Below are 27,095 nucleotides of genomic sequence, written 5' to 3'. Positions count from 1 at the left end.
GTTGCATCATTTTGGCAATTAAAATGGATTCAAGGCAGCATTAAAATGTCACCTATAGAAATTGAAAATAGTCACAACAAAGTCGATAGCTTAACCTTGTTTATCATATCTATTTATTAACCAATCTTAATGAAACATTTAGAATATCTTAAGTGTGTTGTTGCAGTTAAGATTAACATGGCATTAGTTGTGTATTTGTTGAAAATTCGAGTATAACAGTTTTCAATAACACTTTTGGCCAGGGTATTTAGCTTATTAATTCTAAGATTCACTTAACGGCAAATTTTAATCTATTTGCTTGATAATTTGGTTGATTTTTGCATAACGGCCTTTAATTTTAATGTCAGCTGAGGCCGCTAAGTGAGATTTCGCTGTAGCTTACAAAAGGGTTGAAAATCGTATCGAAAATGCGCCGCACTTGCTTTTCACTTAACAGTCGCTGCTTTTTCTTAATTTGCACTTAATGGCACCAGTGTATTTTGCACATTAATACTAAGATTCATTTAACGGCATATTTTGTCCTCGAGTAGCTTGCGAAAAATAAAATAGAAAAATTGCTTCAATTTTGCTTAATGTAAATGTCGGCTGTGGCCGTTAAGTGAGATTTGGTTGTAACTAATTGGGTTTCCAAGCATACGATTTCACGGTCGCTAAGTGGAATATGCGTGTGAATTGCCACCAACTTTACGAATATTTAATTTTGCGTAATGACCTTTAATTTGGTAACCAGTTGAGGCCGTTAAATGAGATTTCTGTATAACTCAATGGCAAAAGTCTTTGCAAGCATTAAAACTGAGGGTTATTAAAGTTGATGCTTAGAAATATTATGCAAATATTTGCCATCTCTGCTAGAGACTTAACAAATAGCAAATTCCTGCTTAGCCATTAAATATTCATTAAACGAAATCACTCGGACAATTCCTAGCTACAACATTCAGCAGAATTTTAACACTCAATTTTAGCTAAGATTATTATACAGATACGTATATATATATAGATAAGAAGATATAAGTTAATATACACAATAAATACAATAATTAGAATGATTTAACAGCATTAGAGGCGCCACAAGCGATTGCTATTGCCACCGGCAGCTCCCTCAGCCTCGCCACGCAGCTTATTGTCATCGGTGCGCCAGACGAAGGGCTCCAGGCGATCCTCGTCGTCCAGAAAGTTGTTGATCGCCTCCAAGCTGGCGATGTTCTCATGCAACAGCGAATTGCAGCGACTCAGCTGCTGTGAAACGCTGCGAATCTTGGCAAATTGCTCCGCATACGAAGCATACGTCTTCTGCATGTCAACGAACTTGGCAAAGAGCGTTGTTATCGAATTGCTCACAACCTTTGTGCGCTCCACCAAATGATTCTGTTCGCTGGCCACATGATTGGCGCACAGATTCAAATGCGTCTGCATGCGTCCGCAAATGTTGAGCAAGTGCTGCGAATGCAGACGCTCCAAGATCTCGGCATCTCGCGTATAGGTCGCCGAACTGATCGATTCCCTCAGCACGGGCAGAAATTGTGGAATATTTCGCAGACGGGCCAAATCCGGATCGATATCGTCGTGTGTATCCCGTGCCCCAGGCTTAACGATCACAATGTTGTGACTGGAGGCCGTCGATTGCGGACGTTTTGGCTTGATCGTTGTGGTTATGCCGCCTGGGTGCGATTTACGTGCGGCTGCACGACTGGCGCTGCTCTGTTGCAGCATATGTGCGGGACGATTGCGTATTTTCGGTGAATCCCCAATCGGGCGATCCGTGTAGGAAACATACGGAAGATCGGAGCAAACACTCAAAGGCGGCGATGGGGGGCGGCTTAGTTCGGAGCTGGTGGGCGATGCTGTCTCCGAGATGATTTGTTTGCTGGCAATCACAATGCTGGCGGGTCCGTTGGCCAGCTGTTGCTGTTGCTGTCGCTGCTGCTGATGCTGCATGCCACCGCCACGACGTTTGTTTGTGGCCGCTGCGGCAGCTGCTGTTAGTGCCATGGCGCTGCCATCGCTGAGACGCATCCCAGTTGCTTGCGATGCGCTGCTGCCGCCTCCGCCGAGCGCGCCATCACGACGCTCGAAGATCTCATGGCCATCGGCCTCGATGCGTTGCTGCGAATGCTCGGCGCCCATTATTAATTATTGATTAATTTGTTTGTGCCAACAGCAGCCGTTTCTGCTACTGCTGCTGCTGCTGCTACAGCGGCAGCGCTGCGTCTTCACTGCCTCTTTGGCTGGATGTTGCTATTAACTTGTATATTTGTCGACACTTCCTTTGTTGTTTCGCTGTAATTTAGACTTTTCTGCTGGTTTTTGTTATTTTTTTTGTTATTGTTGTTTTGATATTTCTTCAACGATAGCAGTTAAATCGATAGACCGATAAAAAACCGGGCTGCCACAAAAACTGTTCCTGCGCATAAAAACTGGCAACGCTAAGTAGCTGGTATTTTTCAATTGGTCTCTCGTCACTGCATGTGTCATTCGCTTGTAAACGAAAACTAGTATTTTATACGCTAGGCTTTCCAAAATGGCGGTTAATTTCAAAGTATTTTTTGGTTTTGTGATCACTTTGTAATTGTAAAATTCTTAGTTTACAATATATGTCAACTCGTATTATGAATTTTAGTTATTACATAGACTTTTATTTGATTGAAATGTTCAATATAATAAAATATTAGTATTTTTAATGCAATTTATTGCAGTGTTGCATTGATATCGATTACTTTTCGATTCAAAAATTCACTAACGTCATACAGCTAAGAATCGTTACATTACAGACATATTGTTTTCTTTTATTCTTTTAAGTCTTGCACGTTGCTTGTGTCAAAATCAAAACGCAGTTGAACATTTTCTTTCATGTAAAAACATACTTATTGCATATTGAAAAGAAAGGTAAAGTGGTAAAGTTTAGGCAAATATCACACACTATTCTTAATAAGTTTGCACAATCTAGGCCAGTCTAAAAAAAAAACATGAGTTATGAACAGCAACCAATGCCACCGCATGGGCAACAACAAATGGGATTTCATCCAGGGTATAATATGTATCAACCGATGCCGGCAAATATGCATCCACAACCGTATCCACAATACATCCAACCGCTGGCCATGCCGTTCCCACCCAATATGCCCGTTCTCATGGCCCCACAACCTGTACCAGTGCCACATGTGATGGTGCCACTGCCACCACCAGCAATGCAAAACATGCCCCACTATCCGTTGCCATACAACAACGGTAATCATGTTCATCATAATAATAATGCCACAAGCGCTGCTCAGATGAACTTCCAACTTCAGAACGAGACAATCACGTCGCCGCCAGAGCAGTCAATGCCAAAGATGAAGCCGGAACCGAAAAAGCCAGAGCCGATGCCGATGCCGACGCCAAAGGCAAAGCGAAAGTTGCTCTTGGAGCTAACTGCGAATTGTGTGGTACCGAAAAATAAGCCCGTCGAGGGTTTGCTTTATGATCCCGATTTCCTGGACGCTGCACAATTGGAGGCCAACAATTACCTGATGGCAGGCATCTGGTATGATGATTATGATCATATGCGAGACGTAAGTAAATTGACAGCAAAGCAAACTTATAAAGCAATCTGAGTTTTATTTCAAATTATGTCAAATAAGAATTGCTAAACTTTTTTTTAAGATTGATATTGAAATATCTTAAACTTCTTATTGCAATTTATTACGTAAATTTGAAATCGGTTAATATTTTTACTATACAATAAGTTTTCTTTCTACTTAAAAAATTGCGAAATACATATTTCAAATCTTGATACTTAAATAATTCAAAATTTACGTATTAACCGCTAAACCTTATTATTATATACATAGTAGTTGATATGGTATATATACATATATAAAAAGTATACAAAGTAGTAATGTAAAGTTTTAATTCATTATTTTGTGTTAAACAATTTTTTTTTTATGTAAATGTTGATATTTTATTTTTTTGTTATTATTTTTCTTTAATATAACTAATTTAAAAATCTAAAAAAAACTTCAGAAACTTTTAGATATATTTATTTTATTTTATTTTTTATTCATTTTTCTTCAAAATAGAAAACTCTTTAGAAACCTTAACTTATGCTTAGAGTTTTTTTTCGAAATTAAAATTTTATATATTTTTATATTTATATATGTATGTAAACATTTTCATTTCTTTTATTTTCCTTAAATCTAAATATTTTAAAACTGAAAAATGTAGAAACTTTTAGACATGTTTATTATTATTTTGTATATAGAATTGATTTTTCTTAAATATGTATAAATATTTGAAATGCTAAAAATGCTGTTGGATAATCTAATTTCTAATTTCTGAATCGAAATCAATTTCTTTGCTCGAATCCCGCCAAATAACAGACGACTCCACCAATCGAGGGAGTGTGCTTCCTCAATCCGTTCTATAGCACTCAACCCAAGGCACCGGAGAAACCGAGACACCATCGCCAACATCGTCCGAACCCGGTGCCGTACACCAAGCCACCGGCAGCACTGGCCAAAGGATTGCCGCACTTCCCTTCGCCATCGCCATCGCCATCTCACTCGCACTCGCAGCTGGCATCGCTGCATCGCTTGACCAATGCCAACGATGTCAATGGTCATGGTCCCTCCATGACTCCCCGGACCGGGTCAGAGGGAGAGCAATGGCACACCAATCTATTGGAGATCGATGGAGAGCGCATGCAGCAGGAAGAAGCGAAGCGTCAACAACTGGATCAACTGGAGCTGGATGCGACAACAGCCGCATTCGAAGCAATGCAGTTTCCAGGCAACAATGCTGCTGTGGCACGTTCACGCCGCCAAAGACGCAATCGCTGCCGTGGCCTAACCCAATCGTTTGGCATTGTGGCGCCCGTCTTACCCGACATCTCGGGCAATCGCAGCAACAACAACAACATGCAGGCTGTCAACGATGTGATGTCCTTGTTCGATGCCAAGCCAGTCGACGAGAAGATGCCGCCAGCTGCTGCTGAGGTCAATCCGAACAATGGACTGCCGGAGCAGCAGCAAGGCGAGTGGCCGCTGCTCTTCATCCCGAATCGTTCAGAAGGGAATATGAAGTCAAATTCAACTCCAGCCCAAGCCCCAGCTAAAGCTTCTATATAAAACTATAAAGCTTCAAAAAGAGAGAAAACCCAAACCCAGGCTTATTGAAAGGAAGAAACCCAAAACACGAAAATCAAACATAAAAAAAGGCCAAACAATACTATACTTCAATATAATCCTCTCCTGAAAATCGTTATACATGTTGTATACAATTAAACATTGTTGAAAGACAATGTGTGATTAACTTGTATACAAAAGTTTTTGATAAAATGAGAAACCAAATACAAAGAAACAATATATATGTAAAAAAAAAAAACATAAACTGAGAAACTAAAAAAAAGAAGCATCTCTTATTGATAGAAGAAAAAACATTTTTGATAACATATTGTATTTTTTTTTTCCAAAAATATGAAAAACTAAAAAAGAAACATTTTTATAACATTTTGTATTTTTCTTCAAAAATAAATAAATACGCAGACAGCAAATATTGTTTTGGTTTTGATTTGTTTTTATTTAATCAATAAGCGTTAGAATAATTACATTTCCAAGATACAAGAAAAAAAGAAGATAGAAACAAACAAGCAAAACTGGCTTTTGAGAAAAGTGTAGAAAAACAAAAAGAAAAGTGCTTGCGAAAAGCGTACTCTATTGTCTTCTATTTAAAAAAAAAAAAAGAAACAGGAGGAAAAGAAAAGAAAAGCGTGCTTTGCTTCCAAGTACTTGCACAACAACATTTCATTATCATAATCATTCTCATTACATCATTTTTATCATCAGTTATATCATTTTTTGTACGTGGCGGAGTTGAATGAATTTTGTATTTGATTTTCCTTTTGATGCGTAACGCATTTTGCCCTCCTAAATGAAATGCTTATCGGAGGAGGGAGCGAGGTGACAGTTTTCGCATTTTGCAGTTTACAACTGGCTACGACGACTACTGTCGATATATGCATGTGTGTGTTTGTGTATATATAATATATTTATAAGACTATGGCTTTTGTGTGTGTGTGTGTGTGGGGTTAGCGTCCCATGATGTTGCGTGACCATTGTTTAACCATCGGCTTGGTTTTCGTCTGCTCGATGCGCTCAGCCTCCTGCATTTGCTCGGCGAGCTTGCGTTGATTCTCCCGGAACTGACTGATGGGATCCTCAAACTGGCGATAATAGTGCAACACCTCACGCACATCATCCACATCGTTTTGGGCAATGACTGCAACACATTAATTAAGCAATTATTCAAGTATGTCGCACAAATTCATTCATCAAAATGCAAACTCACTCTTTAAGAAGGCAATCAAGTCGAGCAGCTGGGCATCGTCGTCATTGCCATGCCAGCGTGCAATGCCGAATGTGTTATCCGGATGCATCTTGGTGGCATTGTTATCCCAATCCACAACAATAACCTTTTCGAAAAAGATATGATTAAATTTGAGCCAAAATAGAATCGAAATTTTGCACTTACACGACGCAAATCACGATTCAAATTGTCCAAATTCTTGACGTGATGTCCATCAACGAAATGCGTAGCATCTCGCACCAGACGATACATGATGAAACCATTGGGATCGAGGGCATCCAATATGGGAAACACGGTCATGCCCTGCTCGGCGGTAAAGACAACAATTTCAAAATCTTTGGCACACTCCTGCAAAAAGTGATCAACGCCTGGACGCTTCTTGAAACGCCAGCCAGTCTGATATGTCCAATCCGGATGCACCAGCACATCCTTCATCTCCAGCACCAATGTGTAGCGTGGCTGCACATACGGATGCTTGAGGGGATCGGGCAAGAGCTTTTCACGCGACGGCTCCTGTATCATTTTCTGATAGTAATGCAATGATTTCCACATGCGCTGCAAATATTGCTGCACCAGCGGCTTATTTGTGAACTCATCCTCAATTGTCTGGCCCTCGGCATCCACCTCCGGTTTGCCAAACTCATAGATGCCCCACAGGGCGGCCGCAAAGCCGCCGCCACCAAAAATGGCAAAACTACAAATAAAAGCGAGAGACTGATAATAATAATAACGGGAGTTGTTGAAGTTTCACAATTTTACCCCAATTTCATGCGCTTCCAGGCACGTTCATTTTCCTTAGCCTCATCCTCCTCGCGCTTCTTGCGCTCCTGCTCTGCACCCCCGTCTGCATCGGGTGCCGTTTGTGGGAAAAGCTTCGAGAGCAATGGTGCCGCTGCTGCAGTCTCTGGTGTTGCAGCTTGATCCTCTGCGTAAGCGAAAAGTGTGTTGAGTAATCGAATTGGGGGTTAAGTGAGGAGTTGAGGTGTTTATACTTACTTGCCTTGCTGTAGGCACGGCTGCTGTTCAACCAGCTGTTGGACTGCTTCGCCTTGTATGTGTGTATTGCGCCAGACGTTGACTGCGACAACAACAACGGCGACGGCAACGACGACGACGACGACTGATTATTCAATGCGAATGTGCGCCGAAAGCGGTTGGCGAATGTGTGAAGGGAAGCACGTGGAGCATTTAAACGCATTAACTGTATCACTGGCTTTGCTGGTGCCATGCTCATCTTTGCGGCCGTTGCACAAATTCCTTTGCTTTTTCACTGAAAAAAAACACAACAATCTCCAACAAAAAAAAACGTCCTATTTTCTTTGCCAGTTCGAAGAACATCCAACCGGCATGGCAGCGAAAATTCTGTGAATATGCCTACGGGGCAATATGGTCACACTGTCTGCCCTGCAATTATCATCAGCTGACCCAAGCTTTTATTGAGAGGTCTGGCAGCACTATCATATAGCAGCTGACCAAAGCTAGTAAACTTGTGCAATTGATGCTTTTATAAACGCTAAATGCTTTATGTCGTAGCCAAAGGCCAAAGCAGCCAGCGCTAGTAAATTTACGCTAGCTTATAAATTCATTTATAGTCTATGCCTTTAATAAATAAATATATAAATGCTTCATGGCTGTCTACATTGCCAATAACAATCTCAACTGTCAAGTGTAGCGGTCAGGCAGCGCTATAGCAAATCAGCTGTCAGCTGACCAACGCTAACAAAGCCATCGTATGGCAACCAGTGCTGCCAGTTTAGCAATTTAGTTGCTAGATCTAGCAACTTTTCAAAAAATTTGCAATTTTTTTTTTTTGAAAATGCTATTAGCTACAAATTTAGCAACTTTTTATTTTTTTTTAGCAATTTTAACAATTTTTCATTTGTACATTACTTAAAGCCCTTTTATTTTGTATTCTCTTTTTGCCATTCACTACAAAAATTGCGATTAATAGTTCACAATGAAATCGGAACTTGTATTTAACCCTTTTAGTGATTTAACAGATTTTGCGCTCAAAATCTTTTCCCTACCTTGGTCGAACGCTAAAGTTGAGCGTATTCTCACAAATGAATATAGCAAAACATAAATTACGTAACTGTATGAGCCTTATAACATTTAATGCGATATTGCAAATAAGGTTAGTTTTGAGTTTAAACAATTGAAAATACGAGCCGATATTGGGCAGGTTGCTAGTCTCGCTAGGAGACTCCTAACAGCTAGACCGTTGAGGCGATTGAAGCGTCAAGGTTTCGCCAAAACGTTAACCCAATCGTAAACTTCACATAATCTCCTTAAACTAATATGAGGTTTGGTTCAAAAAAATACATTTTTTACCTGTGTTGTTATAGTACTATTTTCTTCCTGCTGTACTGGTTCGATACTTAATAAAGAAGCTAGTTATATGAAAAAAAATTTTTTTTAAATATGTATATATGTATTGGACTACATAGGCATGACAAATATTGCCATAATTATGTACTTCCCTACGAGTACTTAGTTAAAATTTCAGGAAACGTAAAGTACACGGATTGTAAGGAAGCAGAAGAATTGGACGAAATTCTAAGTATTTTGTAATGTTAACAAAAGAAGATATGGAATCCTGTTTATTTAAATTTTTTAATTTTTAATTTCAATTTTTTATTGTCAAATTATTTAAAAATGTACATACTATTTGAAAAAGATCATTTAAAAGATTTAGCAATTTTTTTTTGGCAATTTTTTTTTATAATTTTTAGCAATTTTTAGCATTTTTTTTTTCTTAAATCTAGCAACTTTTACTCCGGAGAGTCTGGCAGCACTGAAGGCAACGCTGCCACTTAGAGCTGTGTCTGTAAACACAAGACAAAATTTGGTTTGCTGCAAACAATGTCAACAACTTTGTCACATCAGGATATTATGAATGACGATGAACCGGATCCACGCAATTGTCGAACCTGCAATGTGTTAACCACCCGCTACTTATCGCTATACGAGCCCTACACCCATGCCGGCGAACTGACAACGCTAGCAGCGCTGCTGAGCAACTGCGCCAACTTGGAGATTTTACAATCGGAGCGCTTTCTGCCCAGGCACATGTGCGAGCAATGTGTGGAGCTACTACTGCAGTTCTGCGACTTCCAACGCATGGTATTGCGCACAGATTTCAAGCTACGCAAACGTCATGCCCATACCCAGAGAAAAGTGAATGCGCCGCAGTTGTCCAAGTGTTTGACAGAGCAGCAAATAGAGGAGGATGCGGCTGCCACTGCGGATGAATACGTGTATGTGCTGGAGGAGACCGTCGACAGCATAGTGTCCGAGCAGCGTCTCGATGGCTCGTCGCCCAAAGTGGAACTGTTTGAGGTTGACTTTGAGCCCGAAGAAAAGTATGTAGAGGAACAGCACGAACAAGAGGAGGAAGAAACTTCAATAGCAACAGTGAAGACAGAGGAAAGCAATGTCAAACAACGCTCCCAGCATCGACGTAAATCCTATAATCCCGCTCTACAATGCCCGGTTAGACTTTAAGCTCAACTTTTATAAATATATCTAACTCAAATTTCGTTTTTTTGTAGATGTGCAGCAAGCAGCTGAGCACGAGTAACTCCTTTAAATATCACATGCAATTGCATGGCGAGGATCGTCCATATGTGTGCAACATTTGCGGCGATTCATTCAAGACACGCAACGCATACGATGGCCATGCAACGCTCCACAATCCCAACAATCCCAACAAATGTCGCACGTGCGGCAAAACGTATCGTCAGGCCTCTTCGCTGCGCTCCCATCTCTTGAGCCACACCGGTGTCAAGCCCTTCACCTGCGACATATGCGGAAAGGGTTTAACACAGAAGTCCGGCTACAAGAAGCACATGCTGACGCACACGGGCGAAAAGCCGCACACCTGCGACAGCTGTGGACGCAGCTTCCGCTACTCCAGCAATTTGATTGCCCACAAACGTTCGCATTCCCGCAAAGTTGGTGCCGTCGATCAACAAAAGGAGCAGCTCGAATAATGCTATATATACGACTATATATATATATATATAGTAGAAGAAGCCACCACGAAGCCAAAACACTTCCACCTTATGAAAACCTTATGTACAAGTGATTAAGATTAGAATTCGGCTGGCACCGCATTTTCCATTTTGGATATTCATGCCCTGCGGCAAATTTAATATTAACATAGAATAAGTAAGGTAGATTTTAATATTTTTTAAATGTAGAAATTCGAAAGATTTCCCATTGAATTTCACATGTTGTTTTTATTGCGTTTTTACATTGTACAACTAATTACAGCCCTTTGATGTTGTTTAATTATACATACTAAAATGTGAAACATACAAAAAACAAAAGCAAAAAACTATTTACTTGCATATTGCCGTTTTAATATCAATATTACAAGTGAAAATTAAAAAAAAAATGAAATTGGTCAGCAGTAATTTGTATGATTTCAAATTTAATTGAAACCTTGATGTATTTTTTTGTGTCTGTCTGCTACAAAAAAAGAATGTTGTTATGTGTGCGCTTCTGTTGTCTGTTTTTTTTATTCTAAAACTAAGCTTAGTGACTAGGAGAGTGTGTTGTGTGAGTGTTTGTTAGTGTGTGTGTGTGTTTAGAGCACTACAACAACCTTGGATGTGGACACCTGCTGATCGGTGACATCGGGCATTGCGCTTGCGCTCATCACGGTGCGACGTCCAGCGACCGTTGTTAAACGTTCCGACTGCTGTTGCTGCGACGGCGACAATTGCGCTTGGGACTGTGCTGAGCTGATGGTTGTGCCGCCGCCGACGCTGCTGCTGATGGTGGCAGTGACGGGCGCCTCCTTATTGTGGACACGCATGTGGCTATTGAGGCGCTTCTTCGTTGGGAATGCCTTCATGCATTTGTCGCACTTGAAGGGCTTTTCGCCCGAATGCAATCGCACATGGGCATTCAGATTGCTGGTGAAGGTAAAGGCGCGTCCACAGATCGGACATTTGTGCGGCTTTTCGCCGGAATGCACAAGCATGTGCTTCTTGTAGCCAGACTTCTGGGATAGGCCAACGCCGCAAATCTCACAGGTGAACGCCTTCTCGCCCGTATGACTGATCTTATGTTGCCGCAACGAGGATGAATCATAGTACGCCTTGTCGCACAAATCACACGCATACGGCCGCTCCCCTGTGTGCGTCAGTTTGTGGCGACGCAGATGATCGAAGGCCGCATAGCTGCGTCCGCATTGATCGCATTTATACGGCTTGTCTTCGGCATGAGTACGCATGTGTGCCGCTAGGCTAGAGGTGGTCCTATAGAAGCGTTCACACACGTTACACTGATGAGGCTTCACATTCGTGTGCGTCATCATGTGCTCCTTGTAGTTGCGCAGATGCTTCAGCTTCTTGCCGCACACTTCGCACGTGTAGAGCTTCTCGTCGACGTGCGAGCGCAGGTGCTGATTGAGGCGACACTGTTGGCGGAACGCTTTGTTGCACACATGACACACATGGGGCAGTACTTCACCGCCAGCGTTGCCAGTTGTTGCCTGCTGCTGCTGCTGGGAGGCGGAGACAACGATATTGCCGGACGTTTCATCCATCGAATCGTCAAGGTAATCTTCACCCTCCTCGCTATCGCCAGTCAACTAAAAAGCGCAACCTATTAGCAATTTCAATTGGCGGGCTGTAGTTCTTACTTACCAAGTGCTCCTCGCGCTCAATGTCCAGGATGTCATCGGCATCAACTTCGCCAATTACCTCATCGATTTGCTCTTCGCCCGATATGATGACCATCTGATCGTCGAGCATCTGCAGCTGCATTTGCTCGCTGACCATTTCTAGTTGTGGCGTCTCATCCATTACCTCAATGTCATCCTCAATGTCCTCCTCGGCCTCCAGTAGCTCCTCTTCCTCGGGTTCGGCCTCAATCTCCTCCTCCTCCACCTGGGAATCGTATTCACTTTTAATGGTCACATACTCAATGTCAGCAGGTTGAAAGTCTCCCAATGATTCGATGGCATCATCAGTTTCTGTGTCCAACTCATCCACCTCCGTCTCGGTGACCTCCTCGACCAAGTATTTCTGTCCCGGCTCCGGCTGTTGGTTGTATGCCTCCACAAGAGCGGTCACATGATGTGGGTCCGAGTTGCTGCCTTTCGCTGAGGCCACTGCTTCAGCCTCATTGGCGCCGTTGCCGCCCAGCAGCTCGATCACAACATATTCCTGATTGGCGGCGGCAGCGGCAGCACTGTTGCTGTTATTGTTGTTGTGGCTGCTATTGGCATTGTTGTTGTCCATCTCCTCGAGGCCCAAACGCAAAAGTTCGTCAGAATCGATGACCATGCGCTTGAAATTGAAAGCCTGCTCCAACAATTGCAAACAATGCATGCAAATGTGCTGTGGCATTGCGGCGCCATCTTCCGGCTCAAACGATAAGCTGGAGCAATAGTTGAGCATATTCGCCAGCGTTGTGCTGCCCTCGGGCCCAATCTCGAATTCATCCTGCAGCGATTTGAATTGTTTACATGCCCGGGTGCATGTGCGGCAATTTAACACCACGCCCGCTTTGTTGCCGCTCATCTTGATTGCATATGTTGTATATGTTGCGTACTTATTGCGAAATGACGTTTGGGTTTTTGAAGTTTGTTTACAAACAATAACTAGTGCAATTTGTGCCAAAGCGCCGATTTTAATGCGCAACTTCTTTGCTATTTGCCATTCACGTGTGCTGTGTGAGTAAATTGAAAACACACACACCAAAATTGTATTGCAGTATTAAAACAGTCAGTCACACACACTCGTCGCTTCAAAATGGCGTGGCAAGTGACCAAGCGAAGAAGAAGCAGCAGCCGCAACAGCACATGACAAACAGTGCTGCATAACCGCAATATTTTTAAATGTGACCCACGCAAAAATAATACTTTCCAAATTATACTGTATTTACAATTGGAGTATTGTAAATAAAAATTGAAAGTAATTAAAATTAATTATGGGAGCAGTAAACTTTTTAGATTCGCTTGGCGGAGTCCAAGAAACAGAAACAGCAGCACCAAATAACAGTGCTGCACAACAGTAACATTTTCGAATGTACTAAGCCACATAAATTAACAAACACTTAATTACAATGTATTGGTATTATTAAGAATTACAATTCAAATGAATGATCATTATAATGTACAAAACTGGTAATGCCGTTTGATTCTTGATGCTTTTCCGGCTCAACGGATTCTGATCGTTTTCGCTTTATTTGCTGCATACTGTCGTTTGTTCTTCTGGAAGCCGCCAACCTATCATTTGGCGAAGTCGTTCTTTGACGTATTATGCTAAAAAGAAATAGCATTTACTTTCATCATATATGTATGTATGTACATATATAAATATCGATTAATGTGGGCAATAAACTAACCGCTGCTTTGCCTCCTCTTTGCGAAGTTGAGCCTGACGTTGTACTTTTTGTACCTGGAACTCGAGCTGCTTGCGTTCCATACGCAGCTGCTGGTGATCAAAGTAATGCTTACGAATGATTTTCTGCGCCAACTCCAAATCCTTATCCAATTTAATAACTTCCCTTTCCTGCAAAAAGGTTGTTGTAATAACGGTACAGATCCACATATTTTCTTTACCTTTCTCACTATTTGCTGTTCGAGACTTTTTTGATGTGCTTTCTGAAAATTATCAATTTGTTCATGCTGCAAACCATCGTTCCATGGTGAAGGATGCAATAAGTCCTTGATATTTCTAGGCAACGCATTGTTCACCACGCGTGCTCGCACCAATCTTTTGCAGATGGGGCAAGTGTATGTAGCAGCATCTGCGGGAGTCCGTCCCAATTTCGCGGTTACACATTTATTACAGATGAAATGATTGCAAGCCAATAAAAATAATGTATTCTCGCGATCCACGAAGTGCACAAAACAACAATTGCAGTGTATCCACATGCGCATTGCCCTATCCATATCAACCGGTTTATTTTCCTTATCCTTTTCCATATTAACATTTATGCTTTCCAATTTCATCAGTTTACAAACATCTTTTTCCAAGATCCGCCATCTTCATAACGGTTCGTAAGTGCCATTCACAATTTTGATATAAGGTAACCGCGATTGCTGCACAACAGCTGGTTTGTCTGTCACCCACAACAAAACAAATTTCCGACTTTACGCGGTGTGGCAACCTAAAACCCCATAAAATAGTTTTATTTTGGTATGCTGTTCATATATTAAGTCAGCAAATAGGTTTATTTAAATCTAATTACTAACTTAAAAAGTTAACCACAATAAATGACCATAAATATATTTACAATATTTAACTTAAATTGCTTAACACAAAAATATGTGTGTTTGCTTGCTCATTAAATGAACAGCGTACTAGCCTTGGCACAGTTAATGTTCGTAAAGTATGTATTAGAGACGTTAACATTAGTAAATAGCATTTTGCAGTAAAATGTTTGGTTTAAGTTATCGATTAGCTTTAATATTAATAATTGTGGCTGTGTTGGCGAAAGTTTACCAGCGACAAATTGTCGAGATATTTGAAATTGCAGCTGCGCGGTATTTAGACTACGCCACTACAAAGGATGGCGAAAGTGTCGCAGTTGAGTTTACAGAAACACGCGGCTCCGTTCTCCTCCTAACACCCGAAGAGTTGGCCACGTATAACGGGGAGCAAGGTCGTCCCATCTATTTGGCACTGCTCGGCGCCGTCTTTGATGTGTCACGCGGCATTAAGCACTATGGACCCGGCTGTAGCTATAATTTCTTCGTAGGTCGCGATGCATCCGTATCGTTTGTAACTGGCGAATTCGAGAATTATGATCCCGAAACGGCGGATGATGTGCTCAGCTTGAAGGGAAGCAGTCTTCTTGAGCTGGCAAAATGGCAGCAGTTCTATGAAAAGGATTATGAGTACAAGGGCAAACTGATTGGACGTTTCTATGACAAGAATGGCAAGGAAACAACATATCATCAAAAGTATCTGGCACTCTTGGATCAAGCTGAACGGGCAAAGGCCGAAATCGATGAGCTGCGCAACAAATATCCTGGCTGTAATATTGAATGGTCGGAAGCAAAGGGCACCCGCGTCTGGTGCACACCAACGAGTGGCGATGGCAAGCCAAGGGAGTGGAGCGGATTCCCAAGGAAACTATATAACCGCGACAATAAGAATTTCCACTGCGCTTGCGTCCCCGAAGCGGAGTTAGATGACCCCATGTTCAAATCGTACGACAACTGTGATCCAAGTGCTGACGAATGTTTTTATCGTGTGTAATGCCTTAACTTAATAATTATAAAGTAGTAGTGTTTTTTTTGTAAATGATGACCAATAAAATTAAGTTAAAAATATCTTTCATTTTTATTTTGGCTTTAAATAGTGATTGAAATATCTGGCAACGTTAACTAACTTAAAATCGAAAATAAGCTTATTGGTATATTAATACTGGGAATGATGAGAAGTGCTTTTTCTTCTTAATAGCAAATTTAATTTAAAAACAAATTCTCATTTTTAGATGAAAATTTAATTGTAGAATTCTTTAAAAAAAAAAACAAATAAAAATTGATAAATAAATATATTATCAGGCAATTAATATGAAAGTAGTATATTTGTCACATTTTTCGCCATATTTAAAACTCGCACCTGTGGTCACGCTGGCAATTAACAGAACAACAACAAATACACGACAATAAAGACTGAAGGCTAGAGCGAGAGCAAAAACAAAAACAAATTATTTAATTTTCGACACTTAACCAAAAGGAATTTCAAATCAAGCAAACAAAATTGAACGTAAAATTATAGTAATATACAGATTTTCGCTCTTCTCTTCTTCTGCTCACAATTCGACTGATTTGGATGCCAACACCAAAAACAAACTACCAACAATAACAATAACAGTGAGTATTGATAACATACGACGTACGAAGTGTGACCAGAGAGCGCCGAGGTCAATCTAATGCAAATTATTGCGCGTTTACCCAACAGAAGAGAAGCCTTGTGTGATATAATGTCGCGTACACTGAGTCGTTTATTTGGACGCTGTTTAATAAGCAATGCACATGCGAAGCCCCTGCAGGATAACACGATGCGCACCGTGCTCAGCGTTAAGCCAATACAAATCGCCTGCTCCTCCATCGTCTTCTACTCAAAGCGCAACGGTCCGCCGTCCGATGCAGGCGAGTCATTTAAAACTGTGACCAAGTCGCGCAGAGTCGATAATGGTAGGCAAACAAGTATCTACATATATGTTAGACGTAATATACTGACAAATTTGGCATGCAGATGACACGAACATCTTGGAGGGCGAACCTAATTGGGAGCTGACATCGAAGCGTCACAATCGCTTTTATTTACCAAATGCCATTGGACCCGCCTGGCAGGGCGACACATCGACCGTCGGTTTGATGGAGCCACTAGCCCAACTAGTCAATTTTTTCAAGGACGACAATGTGGATCGATCACGCCTAGAGTTTTCGTGCTGTCAGTGTCCAACATTGATACGCGACTCAATCTTTGAGCTGTTTCCAGTGCGTGCAATTGGACAGCGCGATTATGCTATCACACTGCTCACACTCAGCTACGAGGGCGACATTGAACAAGGCGCAGCCAAGGCAAATTTCAAACTATCTTTACCCACTTATTTATCACGCTCATTAACGCCTCTTTCTTAATGTTTTAACAGTTTGTGCTGGCCGCTAGAGAAATAAGTGATCGCCTAATGTCATTGGGCTACTGGTCGGACTTTTTGAATCCGTTCAGCGGACGACCATATTTTCTGCCACGAGATGCCTCCATATTGTACAAACAAGACTCACGCTTTCGTGGCGTCAATATGCGATTATCCAATTATAATGACTGCGTCCTTATTGCGCCCGAGGAGAATGACAAGACATGTTTCTCGGGCACCATCTTTTGCACAGCGCCCAACAATTATCCCATGCTGGTGGAGCTGCTAGCGCCCACAGAGTTTCAAATGCGTGTGGCACCCGATCCCGAATGACACAACACTGCAACAAGCAAGGCGACTGCATAGTTTTTAGTAGTATAATTTCAAATTCTACACACCTAGTGAGAATTATCATCAATCAACAGCAGCATGAGCAGCAAGAGACGATAAACTAATTGAAAGACGAAGACGTTGACGTAGCCGTAGCCGTTTAGTGATTGACAACTGTGTTAATTGTCAAGTTATTTGTTTTCTTTTGGACTGTGTACACACAACATTAAAATTGAAACATTTTGCGTACGCATAATACATGATCTAATCTAGTAAACAGTAGTACTATATATATGTATGTATGTATAATATTGTATATATAAACATGCAATTTTGTGATCTATTCAAGTCAATTTGAGATTTAAGTGATGGCCACCTGATTGCAGTGTCTTTCAATGTCCTTTAGCCGATTAATCAGCGAATGTAGCTCCTCGGCATTGCACATGAACTCCACAATGGTGACACGCTCGCCGCTACTCTGGCGATACTGCCCCAGATTGATGTGGAAATGCGGGGCACCACTGCTACTGCCGGAAGTCGAGGATTTCACATCGCAAACGATGCGCCACTGCACATCGGTGATGTGTGGAAAACTGTGACCCAACTGCAGTTGACGCAGCACCAGCTCCTTGCGATTGTCCTCATAGACGCGTGTCAGCTCATCCAGTGCGCTGGCATGTAGCCCATGAGCTTCAAGCTGCTGGCGCAGCGTTCCACTGTCCCATCCATGTTTGGTGGCTACCGCATAGAGCGTGACTACAGCATATTCACTCTGTTTGGCGCTGGCAGCATTCGTTGCGTATATTTCTGGCACTGGTGCAATAACTACGAGCAGCAGATATTACAATCATTGTTCAGAGTGGGTGTGTATGTTGCTTACTTGCATCTGGATGGAGCGTCAATTTCATTGAATTGGCAATAAGTGTTTTGCTGATGGCTGCGTTTAGTGTGGTGCCCAGATTCTGTAGACCGGCCACAACTGTGGCGGAGAGCAGGCCACTGTTGTTGGCATCTTCTGAGTTTGCGTTAGATGTGGAAGACTGCGTTGCGGTGGCCATATGAACAAATTACAAAATTTTGCAGCCGCGGTAAATGAAAATATTCCAAATAATAATAACAAACAGCTGATTATTTGTCATTCGCACTGCACGCAAGCACATCAACAGAGTAGTGCGATTCGATAAGTTATCGGCAAATATAGTTTGAAAATCATAATCAGCGGTTCACTCTAGTTATGGGGTAAAATATAGCAATTTTTTACTTTTTCATGGAAGTTTAATCAATGGGAGCATAATGGTTGAATATGGCAAAAAAAAATGTTTTAAATGAGATCTGGATTTCAGCATACAATAGGGCTAGTATAAATTATCGGCGATAAAGCGTTTTTGGTCACACCCGGCTAGAAAAAACAGTTAGTTCGAAAAAGTTCTTTCGGGGAAAAAAACGCGTTAAAGAAAAAAGTGATTCATTAATTTGTAGTTTAAATTATATAAATTCATTATTTGCCTGCAAAAATATTGATTTTCCTCGTATAACAAATCGAGGACATTTGAAGTGATTTAAAAAACAACAACGGAAGAAAGAAAGAACGGCATATATGTATTTTGTAATGCTTCTAAAATTGTTTATTAGTTATTAACCTCGGAGTGCTTTTACGTGTACAAACAACAATATCTATTGACTTGGGCTAAGGGCATGTGTGTAGTATGTTGTCTTCTGCTCCAATCCGCGCTTGATGACATGAGGAATTTGCTTGGGCTCCATACTACAAGAAAAAATGTTTTTTTTTTTCATTAACAAAACGTAACGGTAAAATTTCAAGTTGCTTTACCGTATGCAATCGATGATGGGACAGACAGAGACGCACAGTGTGCAGCCGGTGCAGTCGTCGTTGACGTGTGGCAAGTGTGTGTCCTTGTCAAACTCAATGGCCTGATAGCCGGAATCAGCGCACGTCATATAGCACTTGCCGCAGTTGATGCACATGTCCTGCATATGAACGAAGAAGAGAACAACAACAGTTGCACGAATTAAAAGAGTAAGTACAAGAAAGAGACAACAACTACTCACGTCATTAATGAGCGCCACCTTCTGTTGCTTATTGTCCAAACTCTTATAGGCGCCAATGCGTGGCAGTGCAGCGCCCACAACGTCCGCCACCTTGGGCGCCGCCTTGCTGGGCTTGTCAGCGATGTCGCCATTTGTTTGAGCTGCCTGCTCGGCATCCCAGAAGGCGCCCTGCTTTTTGCGCAAGTCCGACAATTTGATGTCGCGCTGCTTTTGGTATGGACCAAAGAAGCCCAATGTTTTGTTGCTACCCTCGCCCGTCAAATGCACCACCGGCTTGCCCTTCTGATGCACTGGCGTTGGCGGCGATTGGCCATCCCAGAAGGCGCCATTGACTGGTGCCGGATTCGCCTTAAGGTAGAGCAGCGCCCGCAGGCTGCTGCAATAGTCATCGATGACGGTGAAATCTTGATTCTGCACCGACGAACAGATCTGCAGCACTGTGGCGCCCGCCTGCAAAAATTGCAATGCCACCTCACCGGAATCGATGCCGCCAATGCCCAGAATAGCGAATCCTGGCAACTTGCGCGCGATCTCAGAGACGGCACGCAAACCAATGGGACGCGTGGCATTGCCCGAAACGCCGCCATATGTGGTACGTTGCTCCTTGCCGATGGCTGGCCAAGCGGTGGCATCCGCCTTCAGACTCATCAGACCCTGCACCGTATTGATGGCGGAACCGCCATCGGCGCCACCGCGCTGAGCGGCCGCCGCAATCGAGGTGATGTCTGTGATGTTGGGCGTTAGTTTGATGAAGAACGGCACCTTGACGGCACGGCGCACCCAGCGCGAAATGTCCTCGACAAGCTTCGGCTCCTGGCCGCAAGCCAATCCCATGCCACTCTCACCCATGCCATGGGGACACGATAAATTCAGCTCGAGCGCATCGGCACCGGATTTCTCCGCTGCGGTGGCCAGCTCCGTCCAGTCAGCCTCGTTGTAGCTGCACATGATGCTGGCAATGATGATCTTCTCGGGAAAGTCACGCTTCAGCTCGCCAATGGAGCGCAACCAGTACTCAGCACGTTTCTCCGAAATCAGCTCAATGTTGAGGAAGCAGCCCTGCTGTGGCCCATAGCGATAACCGGACGTGGTGCCGCGCACAATACGCGGCGAGACATTCGTCACCAGATCCTTGTCGAGACCAAATGTCTTGGTGACCACAAATCCCCAGCCCTGCTCGAAGGCGCGTCTAATCATAGCCGCACTTGTGGTGGGCGGTGCGGAGGCCAAGCCGAAGGGATTCTCGAATTTCAGGCCGCACATCTCCACAGATATATCGACGGCATCAATGTCGGTGTAGAACAGTGGCAAAGCCGCTGGCGTATCGAGGGGCAAACCCTGCAGCTGACAGTGAATGCTCCAGGCAGCCACCTTGCCATCGTTGACCGACTCGACGGTCGTGTTGGCCACGCCAGCCAAATCGCCGCCCAGGAACACTTGTGGCACACTGCTCTGCATGGTCTGGCGATCGACCACCGGCAAACCGGAACGGAATTGCAAAGGAGCCAAGGCATCACGCACCTCTACATCCTGCAGTCCCGAACCGAAGGCAGAGATGACAAAGTTAGCCTTCAAACGCACCGTTTGCTCCTCATCCTCCACCCATTCGTCCTGATCGTTCTGCTCGGTGCGACAGAACTCCATGGCCGTTATCTGGCCATCCTTGACAATCACCTTGCGCGGACTCAAGTAAGGCATCAATTCGCAGCGTTCTTCGCGTGCCAAGTCCACCTCCTCGGGCACGGCACGCACACCCGTTGTGCCCTTTCGGAAGACGACAAAGACACGTCGAGCGCCGCAACGCAGCGCCGAGGTGGCGCAATCGAAGGCGGTGTCACCGGCGCCTAGGACAATCACATTGCCATAGAGCTTGGGCAGAGCCTGGCCGGATTTGCAGGCGCAAAGTCCAGGCTTTGAGCCATCGGAGACCAGCGGCAAAAAGTTCTTGGAGCTGTAGAAGCCCGCGGCAATGTCTAGACCATTGAACATCGGCTCCAGCTTGGGTTCGGGCAGACCAATGCCCACATAGACAGCATCATGTCCCGACGACAGCAAACCCTAAACAAAAGAATGGAATATGATTGATTGCAAGAGAAGGATTCGCAATATTATCACTCACATTGATGGTCAAATCCTTGGTGCTGAGTGCACGATTTAGTTCGAACTTCACACCCAAATCCTTGACGAGATCAATCTCAAAGTTGACCACATCGATGGGCAGACGATACTGCGGAATCTCAGCGGCGCTGAGGCCACCCAAATAGCTGCGTCGCTCATAGATCGTGATGTCCTCGTAGCCCAAACGCGCCAGGAATGTGGCGCAGGACAACGATGCCGGTCCGCCGCCCAGCAGGGCAATCTTCTTGTTGGGCTGCGCGAGCTTTGGCTGATGAGGCGAACGCCGTTGATGGACGCCCATCTGCTTGAACACATCGGTGGCAAATTGCTGCAGTCCTCCGATATTAATCGGTCCCGCCTCGGATGCCTGCAAATTGCAGCCGCCCACGCACAGATCGGAGGTGGGACAAACCATACCGCAGGTCAAACCGAGCGGATTGTCCGAGAAGATGGCCTTGGCGGCGCCATAGAAATTCTTGTTGGCAATGCACGAAATGAAGTGCTTAATGTCCAGCTGAGTGGGACACGATTTCTGGCACGGTGCGTCCGCGCACTTGAGGCAACGGGACGCCTCCTCGAGAGCGCCGCGTTCCGACAACGTTGTGTGCTTAATGTCCTCAAAGTTGTTGGCCAACGTGGTGCAGGGCGCAGCCATATGATCCGCATTGCGCTTCCAGTGCTTCTTGTTCTCCTTCGTCTGCTTCGTGGGCACCACACTGCAATGCGTCTTCACGCGAGGATTCAGTGCCAACAGATCCTGCACAAGGAAAGACGAAAAGGTAAATTTGCATTCAATTAATTCCGTCGTTCCGTCTGTCCGCTTATTGCGTTTGTAATTATTTCCTCAATATTAAAGCTAAATTTACAAAACTTTAAGCCGATGTTGCATTTTACTACAGCTAATATATATGTGAATTCTAGTAAGATCGGTTTACTATATTCCATAGAAATTCGCAATCGGAAATTAAGTTTATAAGAAACTCTTTCCATGTTTATAGAATTCATTACATGAAAAGTTGATCGTTTAAACAGCTGCTAATTACTTGTATTTCATAATTGTGCAGGTATGAAACATTAAGAGGTATTAATATCTAAACATTTGTGTAAATATTTAGATATAGTTTGGGTTTTCATAGTAATCAAAGAGTATTATCATAGCACTTTTCTTTACTTTTTTTTTCACTTTCATTTATTTTATGTTGTTTGCCACTTTCAATAATCTTTCTTTCTCTTTTGTCAGTTTAGTTCACTTCTTTTATTTATGTTAAAATGACAATAATTTTGCACAGTGTAGTTAATGGCAATTGGTATTTGGTATTTGGATAATAATCAAATAGTATTGTCAGCTGTTATAGCAAAGTTTCCACTTTAAAGTTATTTACAACTTTCAATAAGCTTTCAATCTCTTCTGTCAGTTTAGTTCGGTTCTTATATTTATTTGAAAATGTTGCCTGTACTTGTATAGCATTCATTTTGCGCAGTGTAGTTAATGGCAATTGGACCTACCTCAATGTCGGGCGTGTCTTTGCTCAGCAAGGCCGGTGGACTCATCTTCAGGCTGTTTTGGGATGTTTGGGGTGATTGACTGGACTTGGCTTCCTTATTTTATTTTCTTGAATGCGATCTGTTGACGAGTATTAAGAGATTTCGATTATTAAATGCGACTGATAGTTGGTTGGTCGTCACAGTATCACAGTTGCTGATGTGCGATGTAGTATATAATGTGTATATGGAGCAGATCTAATCGCGGCTAGGGGTCTTATAGTACAGTATGTATTCAGTTGTGTTATCATCGAACTGGCATGGTCCGATGCTCGGAACACTTGAAAGATTAACGCGTTTCTAGAGTTCGCCCTGTGGCGGCGCTTGCCAACCAATTATTTGTTGTATCTATGTGCATATATAGACACCACAAATACTTAATACATATAAGTTTACGAGACTAAATATGTGTGTATGTATTTATTGCGTATATAGTTTGTTTTTTTTCTCATTTTTTTGGGTTGAGGGTAAGGCATACGCATATGTTAGCTGTGCCCATATGTTTTTGAAGCGTCGTCTTATCATTTAACTGTCAAGGTTAATAAAGATTGTGTGTTTTCTGTCTGTGTGTGTGTGTGTGCCACGTCTTTTAATAAACTTTTTATGCCTCCTTCTACTGTGTGTGTGTGTATGTGTGTGTCCACCAAACCCCCCATAAATAATAGCGCCACCTGCAATTGTCTTCGCAACGAACTGCGAATACTCTTCTCTTATCGCGAATACTTTCATTGTTAATTTATAGTATTTTTTTTATTCCTATTGTTTTGCTTATTTACTTTCTTTTATTCTTATTGTTTTGCTGCTTTACTTTAGTTCTTTTATTCTTATTGCTTTATTAGTTTACTTAATTTCTTCTATTCTTATTATTTTACTACTTTACTTTATTGCTTTTATTCTTATTATTTGTTCTACTTTACTTCATTTCTTTTAATCCTATTGTTTTGCCAATTTACTTTATTTCTAACTCACTTTTTTTCCTTTTTTATTTTCAATCAAACATCTCTTAACTTGTTATTGGTTTTCTCTATTCCAAACTAAATATCTTATCTTGAACTATGACTTATGATCTTTATTTAAGATTGTTCAATCTGTTTGTAGCATTTCATGGGACTAAATTGCATTAGCAATTTATATGCTATTGTGATACACTTTATCAAAATTTAACTATTTGCGCTTATCTTTAATTACTTTCTTATTCTGAGAACTGTTTTGCAAACTCTTTTTAATCTAGCGTCGAATATAGATAACTCGCTTTCTATAAAGATCAATTAATGATGTTTACCGCTAAATGTTGCTTATGTTTGCATGAATCATTTATTATTTCTTTTAGAATTTTCTTTGTTTTCTTTATATGATGGGTGCTCTTTTTTTGGATAGGTCATGAAAAGCAAAACTTCCTCAATTGATAAGACACACTAAGTGGATGGATAGACGACTTGTGTGCGATACCTTTCCACTTAAGTAGAATGCAATATGAAGTGTATAATGCAAGTGCCAGGAATATTATCACATCAGAATGTTAACAGACACTTGCTTGCTTTCATTGTTGATTTTGTAATCGTAATGCTCCACGTGCAACCCCCATAAATAAAAAAATAAATAAATTAAGAGACTTAGCAGCTCATGAATCAAAACATATTATTGTTTGTTACGACTAGATAGATAGATTAAAGGGGATTGAGGAGGTGCGCTATAGTGCGACGTCATTTCACATCACTAACTACAGTGAAGAGTGGCAACATTGCGAAAGTTTCAATAGGATTAATTTGGAAGAGCTTTTAACAGCAACTGATACATAATTGAGTCGAAGGCCCCAGCAGCCAGTACTCTCTTTTCTATTAAATTTAGTATTCAATACTAGATTTAATATAATAAATAGATAACTGATACACAATGAAGATTGGCAACATCGCGAAAGCTTCGATAGGATTAATTTAGAAGAAAGCTTTTGACACTAAATTATGAATGCTTTAAGCTTCGTGTACTCTTTTGCGATGCTTCACTGTAATTGAAAACAACAGCCAGCAGCAGCAGCATCATTATCAACATCAGCTGAACATTTAAACTTTTAGCAAAGACGCCCATTATCAGCATCAGCTCTATCAATATATATTCGAATTTCAAGTTTCATTTTCGATTTCGTTGCTAGTTCTCGATTGCGATGCGATTGTTGTGTTGCGACATCGAGAGTCTTTCGTACCTCACACAAAGTATCACAGACTAGTATGCTAATATGATAATAATACGATTATGAATTCAAAATTCATATTCATATTCATTTTATTTTTATTTTTTGCGGCCACCGGTTGAAAAATGTTCAACAATTCTGGTCTAACACTTAACGAACATAAAATATTCATGTTAATTGATTGAACAATTTCGTTTTATTTTTCTGGGTTGCGGTCAATTTTAATTGATTAGTTGAAAGAACAAACCTTTATGCTAGATTCGATTTTTTTTTTTAGCGATTCTTTGCACTTGTGCACTCGGAAAATAAAAAAAGTCCAAAGTAGTTGTAACAGAAAAAAACTAGTTTTGTGTCGTTGTTTTGATTACGATTATTTTGCACGAATTCAAACGGAAAACAGAAATCGGTCTTCACACTGGAAACGCACAATTCCAAATGATTTTTGCGTTAGAAACGCTTTGTTGAAAACTATGGAAACGTTGATGTTGATTGGGCGTCGCCGTCAACGTCGACGTCGACGTCGACGTCGGCATTCAATATACGGTTATCTACGCACACACACACATACATTAGATACACATACAGCCCTAGACAAACAAATATGGAGCAAAATATTTGCTCTGGTCTTAGTATTTGTATTTGTATTTGTGATCGTAAATGATCGCAATATCGATAATGCTGCAAAGCTTTGCAATGCTTCAAAGCTTTTGCTATGCATTTGCTTGAGCTTGCAGTGCGCGCCAATCTTTCGTTCAAATAGCGTAGAGATCATTTTGAAAAGATTCGTCAAGTTTCTTCTATTCAACGAAGAAATTCTCTGCTGGTCCGGCAGCGCTTAACGCTTAATTGCAAAAGTAGTGTGACCAGACTGTTAAATTTACATTGTTTTTCGTTTAAACTTTAATTCAAATCAAAATTTCAGTTGATTCACGGCCGCAATTTATTTATATTTTTAAGTTATATTTTCAATCAAAATCTTATTTATTTACAAAGGTTAACTATTCCTAAAATTAACACTAACACTATTACTAAAGCACTGGCTGCAAAAGCGTTAGGCTTGGTATTGGGATTAAAATCTTATATCATGTGCATTTGTTGCTATGAAATGCAACAGGCATAATTATCTGTCATTTATTACTTTTTCAATTTGAGAATCTCTGAGAAGGAGTTGCATATGCACTAGTTAATTTAAATTGTTCAGTTAAAGTTAAATTTAAAGTTAAAGTTGAAGTTGAAGTTAAAGTTAAAGTTTTATTTTCTTGTTCGAATACAGATATTTTACGATTGTTAGTGATGAATACTATATAGCTTGTCTGATGTCTTATCTAGGAAAAGCTCATAACGAGCAAAAAAAAAAAAAGTAAATTTCAAATGAATTCGTCAAATTAACAATTGGAGAATCGCAGAGTAGAGAGTGATATGTTATAAAATTATTGTGTATATGTGAATTGATAGAAATTGTAGCCATAACAACTTTGTTTCACAAGAACATAATTTTTACGATCAAGTATTAGAAATTCTTCAAGAAAGAAATAGTAAATGATGCATTTGACAAAATTCTAAGAACAGTTTGCTTTTATTACATTTACAATGTGGCTGAGATAAATCCGATTATTGATACGTTTTCAAAATCAAATTGTACTTGCAATATAATTTACGGAATTACCCAAAATTCGAATGTCAGCGGAAGGAAGCACTACTGAAAGCTTAATGTGAAAAATTGCCCATTTCAAATGTCAATTTAGAGGACAAACAATGTATGTATCATATATGTTAGTATGTGTATGCACACATACATATAGTATTTAATGTAGATCATGCAGAGATCGTTGCAGTTTTTAAGTACACTGCACTGGAATGTGAAATTGTGGCCCACCCACCGGCAACAGCAGCA

The 27,095-nt window shown here is 41.5% G+C and overlaps 10 protein-coding genes across 11 annotated transcripts; 4 read left to right on the top strand and 6 right to left on the bottom strand.

Annotated features, from left to right (window-relative positions):
- Positions 1 to 147: 147 nt before the first annotated feature.
- On the bottom strand, positions 148 to 2,385 carry LOC132795733 (BLOC-1-related complex subunit 5). The gene has a single exon (XM_060806606.1). The coding sequence runs from the start codon at positions 2,122 to 2,124 to the stop codon at positions 1,057 to 1,059; it is 1,068 nt and encodes a 355-aa protein (XP_060662589.1). The 5' UTR covers positions 2,125 to 2,385; the 3' UTR covers positions 148 to 1,056.
- Positions 2,386 to 2,758: 373 nt separating this feature from the next.
- On the top strand, positions 2,759 to 5,379 carry LOC132797011 (uncharacterized). 2 transcript variants are annotated; one of them, XM_060808412.1, is made up of 3 exons: positions 2,759 to 2,883; positions 2,945 to 3,548; positions 4,356 to 5,379. In XM_060808412.1, exons 2-3 carry the CDS (start codon positions 2,964 to 2,966, stop codon positions 5,100 to 5,102), a joined length of 1,332 nt encoding a protein of 443 aa, XP_060664395.1. In that variant the 5' UTR covers positions 2,759 to 2,883; positions 2,945 to 2,963; the 3' UTR covers positions 5,103 to 5,379. The 2 variants fall into 2 exon arrangements, with proteins under 2 accessions (XP_060664395.1, XP_060664397.1); XM_060808414.1 differs by lacking the exons at positions 2,759 to 2,883; positions 2,945 to 3,548 and adding an exon at positions 3,750 to 3,838.
- A 321-nt stretch (positions 5,380 to 5,700) lies between these two features.
- On the bottom strand, positions 5,701 to 7,715 carry LOC132796497 (mitochondrial import inner membrane translocase subunit TIM50-C). Its single transcript, XM_060807689.1, has 5 exons — positions 7,336 to 7,715; positions 7,099 to 7,264; positions 6,505 to 7,033; positions 6,322 to 6,445; positions 5,701 to 6,252 (listed from the first exon to the last, which is right to left on the bottom strand). The coding sequence occupies exons 1-5, from the start codon at positions 7,571 to 7,573 to the stop codon at positions 6,062 to 6,064; spliced, it is 1,248 nt and encodes a 415-aa protein (XP_060663672.1). The 5' UTR covers positions 7,574 to 7,715; the 3' UTR covers positions 5,701 to 6,061.
- Positions 7,716 to 9,128: 1,413 nt separating this feature from the next.
- Positions 9,129 to 10,588, top strand: LOC132795822 (zinc finger protein 311). The gene is made up of 2 exons (XM_060806730.1): positions 9,129 to 9,831; positions 9,891 to 10,588. The coding sequence occupies exons 1-2, from the start codon at positions 9,202 to 9,204 to the stop codon at positions 10,329 to 10,331; spliced, it is 1,071 nt and encodes a 356-aa protein (XP_060662713.1). The 5' UTR covers positions 9,129 to 9,201; the 3' UTR covers positions 10,332 to 10,588.
- A 13-nt stretch (positions 10,589 to 10,601) lies between these two features.
- On the bottom strand, positions 10,602 to 13,125 carry LOC132795820 (zinc finger protein 436). The gene is made up of 2 exons (XM_060806728.1): positions 11,997 to 13,125; positions 10,602 to 11,941 (listed from the first exon to the last, which is right to left on the bottom strand). The coding sequence occupies exons 1-2, from the start codon at positions 12,873 to 12,875 to the stop codon at positions 10,931 to 10,933; spliced, it is 1,890 nt and encodes a 629-aa protein (XP_060662711.1). The 5' UTR covers positions 12,876 to 13,125; the 3' UTR covers positions 10,602 to 10,930.
- Positions 13,126 to 13,410: 285 nt separating this feature from the next.
- On the bottom strand, positions 13,411 to 14,412 carry LOC132795828 (RING finger protein vilya). The gene is made up of 3 exons (XM_060806736.1): positions 13,919 to 14,412; positions 13,702 to 13,868; positions 13,411 to 13,618 (listed from the first exon to the last, which is right to left on the bottom strand). The coding sequence occupies exons 1-3, from the start codon at positions 14,309 to 14,311 to the stop codon at positions 13,441 to 13,443; spliced, it is 738 nt and encodes a 245-aa protein (XP_060662719.1). The 5' UTR covers positions 14,312 to 14,412; the 3' UTR covers positions 13,411 to 13,440.
- A 271-nt stretch (positions 14,413 to 14,683) lies between these two features.
- On the top strand, positions 14,684 to 15,634 carry LOC132795826 (neuferricin homolog). Its single transcript, XM_060806733.1, has one exon. The coding sequence runs from the start codon at positions 14,739 to 14,741 to the stop codon at positions 15,561 to 15,563; it is 825 nt and encodes a 274-aa protein (XP_060662716.1). The 5' UTR covers positions 14,684 to 14,738; the 3' UTR covers positions 15,564 to 15,634.
- A 310-nt stretch (positions 15,635 to 15,944) lies between these two features.
- Positions 15,945 to 18,366, top strand: LOC132795825 (cobalamin trafficking protein CblD). Its single transcript, XM_060806732.1, has 4 exons — positions 15,945 to 16,183; positions 16,272 to 16,507; positions 16,569 to 16,897; positions 16,969 to 18,366. The coding sequence occupies exons 2-4, from the start codon at positions 16,294 to 16,296 to the stop codon at positions 17,284 to 17,286; spliced, it is 861 nt and encodes a 286-aa protein (XP_060662715.1). The 5' UTR covers positions 15,945 to 16,183; positions 16,272 to 16,293; the 3' UTR covers positions 17,287 to 18,366.
- On the bottom strand, positions 17,505 to 18,341 carry LOC132795829 (COMM domain-containing protein 3). Its single transcript, XM_060806737.1, has 2 exons — positions 18,164 to 18,341; positions 17,505 to 18,108 (listed from the first exon to the last, which is right to left on the bottom strand). The coding sequence occupies exons 1-2, from the start codon at positions 18,339 to 18,341 to the stop codon at positions 17,645 to 17,647; spliced, it is 642 nt and encodes a 213-aa protein (XP_060662720.1). The 3' UTR covers positions 17,505 to 17,644.
- Positions 18,367 to 18,883: 517 nt separating the features above from the next.
- LOC132795819 (dihydropyrimidine dehydrogenase [NADP(+)]) lies at positions 18,884 to 25,622 on the bottom strand. The gene is made up of 6 exons (XM_060806727.1): positions 25,449 to 25,622; positions 22,978 to 23,095; positions 21,473 to 22,228; positions 19,354 to 21,411; positions 19,115 to 19,272; positions 18,884 to 19,048 (listed from the first exon to the last, which is right to left on the bottom strand). Exons 2-6 carry the CDS (start codon positions 23,020 to 23,022, stop codon positions 18,958 to 18,960), a joined length of 3,108 nt encoding a protein of 1,035 aa, XP_060662710.1. The 5' UTR covers positions 23,023 to 23,095; positions 25,449 to 25,622; the 3' UTR covers positions 18,884 to 18,957.
- Positions 25,623 to 27,095: the final 1,473 nt, after the last annotated feature.

This window comes from Drosophila nasuta, chromosome X (genome assembly GCF_023558535.2).
Source record: "Drosophila nasuta strain 15112-1781.00 chromosome X, ASM2355853v1, whole genome shotgun sequence".
Lineage (NCBI taxonomy): Eukaryota > Metazoa > Arthropoda > Insecta > Diptera > Drosophilidae > Drosophila > Drosophila nasuta.
The sequence above is the reverse complement of the archived record's forward strand: the minus strand, read 5'-3'. Positions and strand labels throughout refer to the sequence as shown.

What these genes read in the sequence shown, in the direction of transcription:
- LOC132795822 (XM_060806730.1), top strand. Translation starts at nt 9,202, where the DNA reads ATGTCAACAACTTTGTCACATCAGGATATTATGAATGACGATGAACCG. An exon ending in ATCCCGCTCTACAATGCCCG is followed by an intron (nt 9,832 to 9,890) that starts GTTAGACTTTAA and finishes GTTTTTTTGTAG; the next exon opens with ATGTGCAGCAAGCAGCTGAG.
- LOC132795826 (XM_060806733.1), top strand. Translation starts at nt 14,739, where the DNA reads ATGTTTGGTTTAAGTTATCGATTAGCTTTAATATTAATAATTGTGGCT.
- LOC132795819 (XM_060806727.1), bottom strand. Translation starts at nt 23,022, where the DNA reads ATGAGTCCACCGGCCTTGCTGAGCAAAGACACGCCCGACATTGAG. An exon ending in AAGACACGCCCGACATTGAG is followed by an intron (nt 22,229 to 22,977) that starts GTAGGTCCAATT and finishes TTCCTTGTGCAG; the next exon opens with GATCTGTTGGCACTGAATCC. An exon ending in CCCATCATCGATTGCATACG is followed by an intron (nt 19,049 to 19,114) that starts GTAAAGCAACTT and finishes TTTTTCTTGTAG; the next exon opens with TATGGAGCCCAAGCAAATTC.
- LOC132797011 (XM_060808412.1), top strand. Translation starts at nt 2,964, where the DNA reads ATGAGTTATGAACAGCAACCAATGCCACCGCATGGGCAACAACAAATG. An exon ending in ATTATGATCATATGCGAGAC is followed by an intron (nt 3,549 to 4,355) that starts GTAAGTAAATTG and finishes GCCAAATAACAG; the next exon opens with ACGACTCCACCAATCGAGGG.
- LOC132796497 (XM_060807689.1), bottom strand. Translation starts at nt 7,573, where the DNA reads ATGAGCATGGCACCAGCAAAGCCAGTGATACAGTTAATGCGTTTAAAT. An exon ending in TGGAAGCGCATGAAATTGGG is followed by an intron (nt 7,034 to 7,098) that starts GTAAAATTGTGA and finishes TTTTATTTGTAG; the next exon opens with TTTTGCCATTTTTGGTGGCG. An exon ending in TGAATCGTGATTTGCGTCGT is followed by an intron (nt 6,446 to 6,504) that starts GTAAGTGCAAAA and finishes TTTTTCGAAAAG; the next exon opens with GTTATTGTTGTGGATTGGGA.
- LOC132795829 (XM_060806737.1), bottom strand. Translation starts at nt 18,341, where the DNA reads ATGGCCACCGCAACGCAGTCTTCCACATCTAACGCAAACTCAGAAGAT. An exon ending in GACGCTCCATCCAGATGCAA is followed by an intron (nt 18,109 to 18,163) that starts GTAAGCAACATA and finishes TGCTGCTCGTAG; the next exon opens with TTATTGCACCAGTGCCAGAA.
- LOC132795733 (XM_060806606.1), bottom strand. Translation starts at nt 2,124, where the DNA reads ATGGGCGCCGAGCATTCGCAGCAACGCATCGAGGCCGATGGCCATGAG.
- LOC132795825 (XM_060806732.1), top strand. Translation starts at nt 16,294, where the DNA reads ATGTCGCGTACACTGAGTCGTTTATTTGGACGCTGTTTAATAAGCAAT. An exon ending in GTCGCGCAGAGTCGATAATG is followed by an intron (nt 16,508 to 16,568) that starts GTAGGCAAACAA and finishes TTTGGCATGCAG; the next exon opens with ATGACACGAACATCTTGGAG. An exon ending in TTGAACAAGGCGCAGCCAAG is followed by an intron (nt 16,898 to 16,968) that starts GCAAATTTCAAA and finishes ATGTTTTAACAG; the next exon opens with TTTGTGCTGGCCGCTAGAGA.
- LOC132795828 (XM_060806736.1), bottom strand. Translation starts at nt 14,311, where the DNA reads ATGAAATTGGAAAGCATAAATGTTAATATGGAAAAGGATAAGGAAAAT. An exon ending in AACAGCAAATAGTGAGAAAG is followed by an intron (nt 13,869 to 13,918) that starts GTAAAGAAAATA and finishes ACCTTTTTGCAG; the next exon opens with GAAAGGGAAGTTATTAAATT. An exon ending in AAAGAGGAGGCAAAGCAGCG is followed by an intron (nt 13,619 to 13,701) that starts GTTAGTTTATTG and finishes ATTTCTTTTTAG; the next exon opens with CATAATACGTCAAAGAACGA.
- LOC132795820 (XM_060806728.1), bottom strand. Translation starts at nt 12,875, where the DNA reads ATGAGCGGCAACAAAGCGGGCGTGGTGTTAAATTGCCGCACATGCACC. An exon ending in TTGAGCGCGAGGAGCACTTG is followed by an intron (nt 11,942 to 11,996) that starts GTAAGTAAGAAC and finishes TGCGCTTTTTAG; the next exon opens with TTGACTGGCGATAGCGAGGA.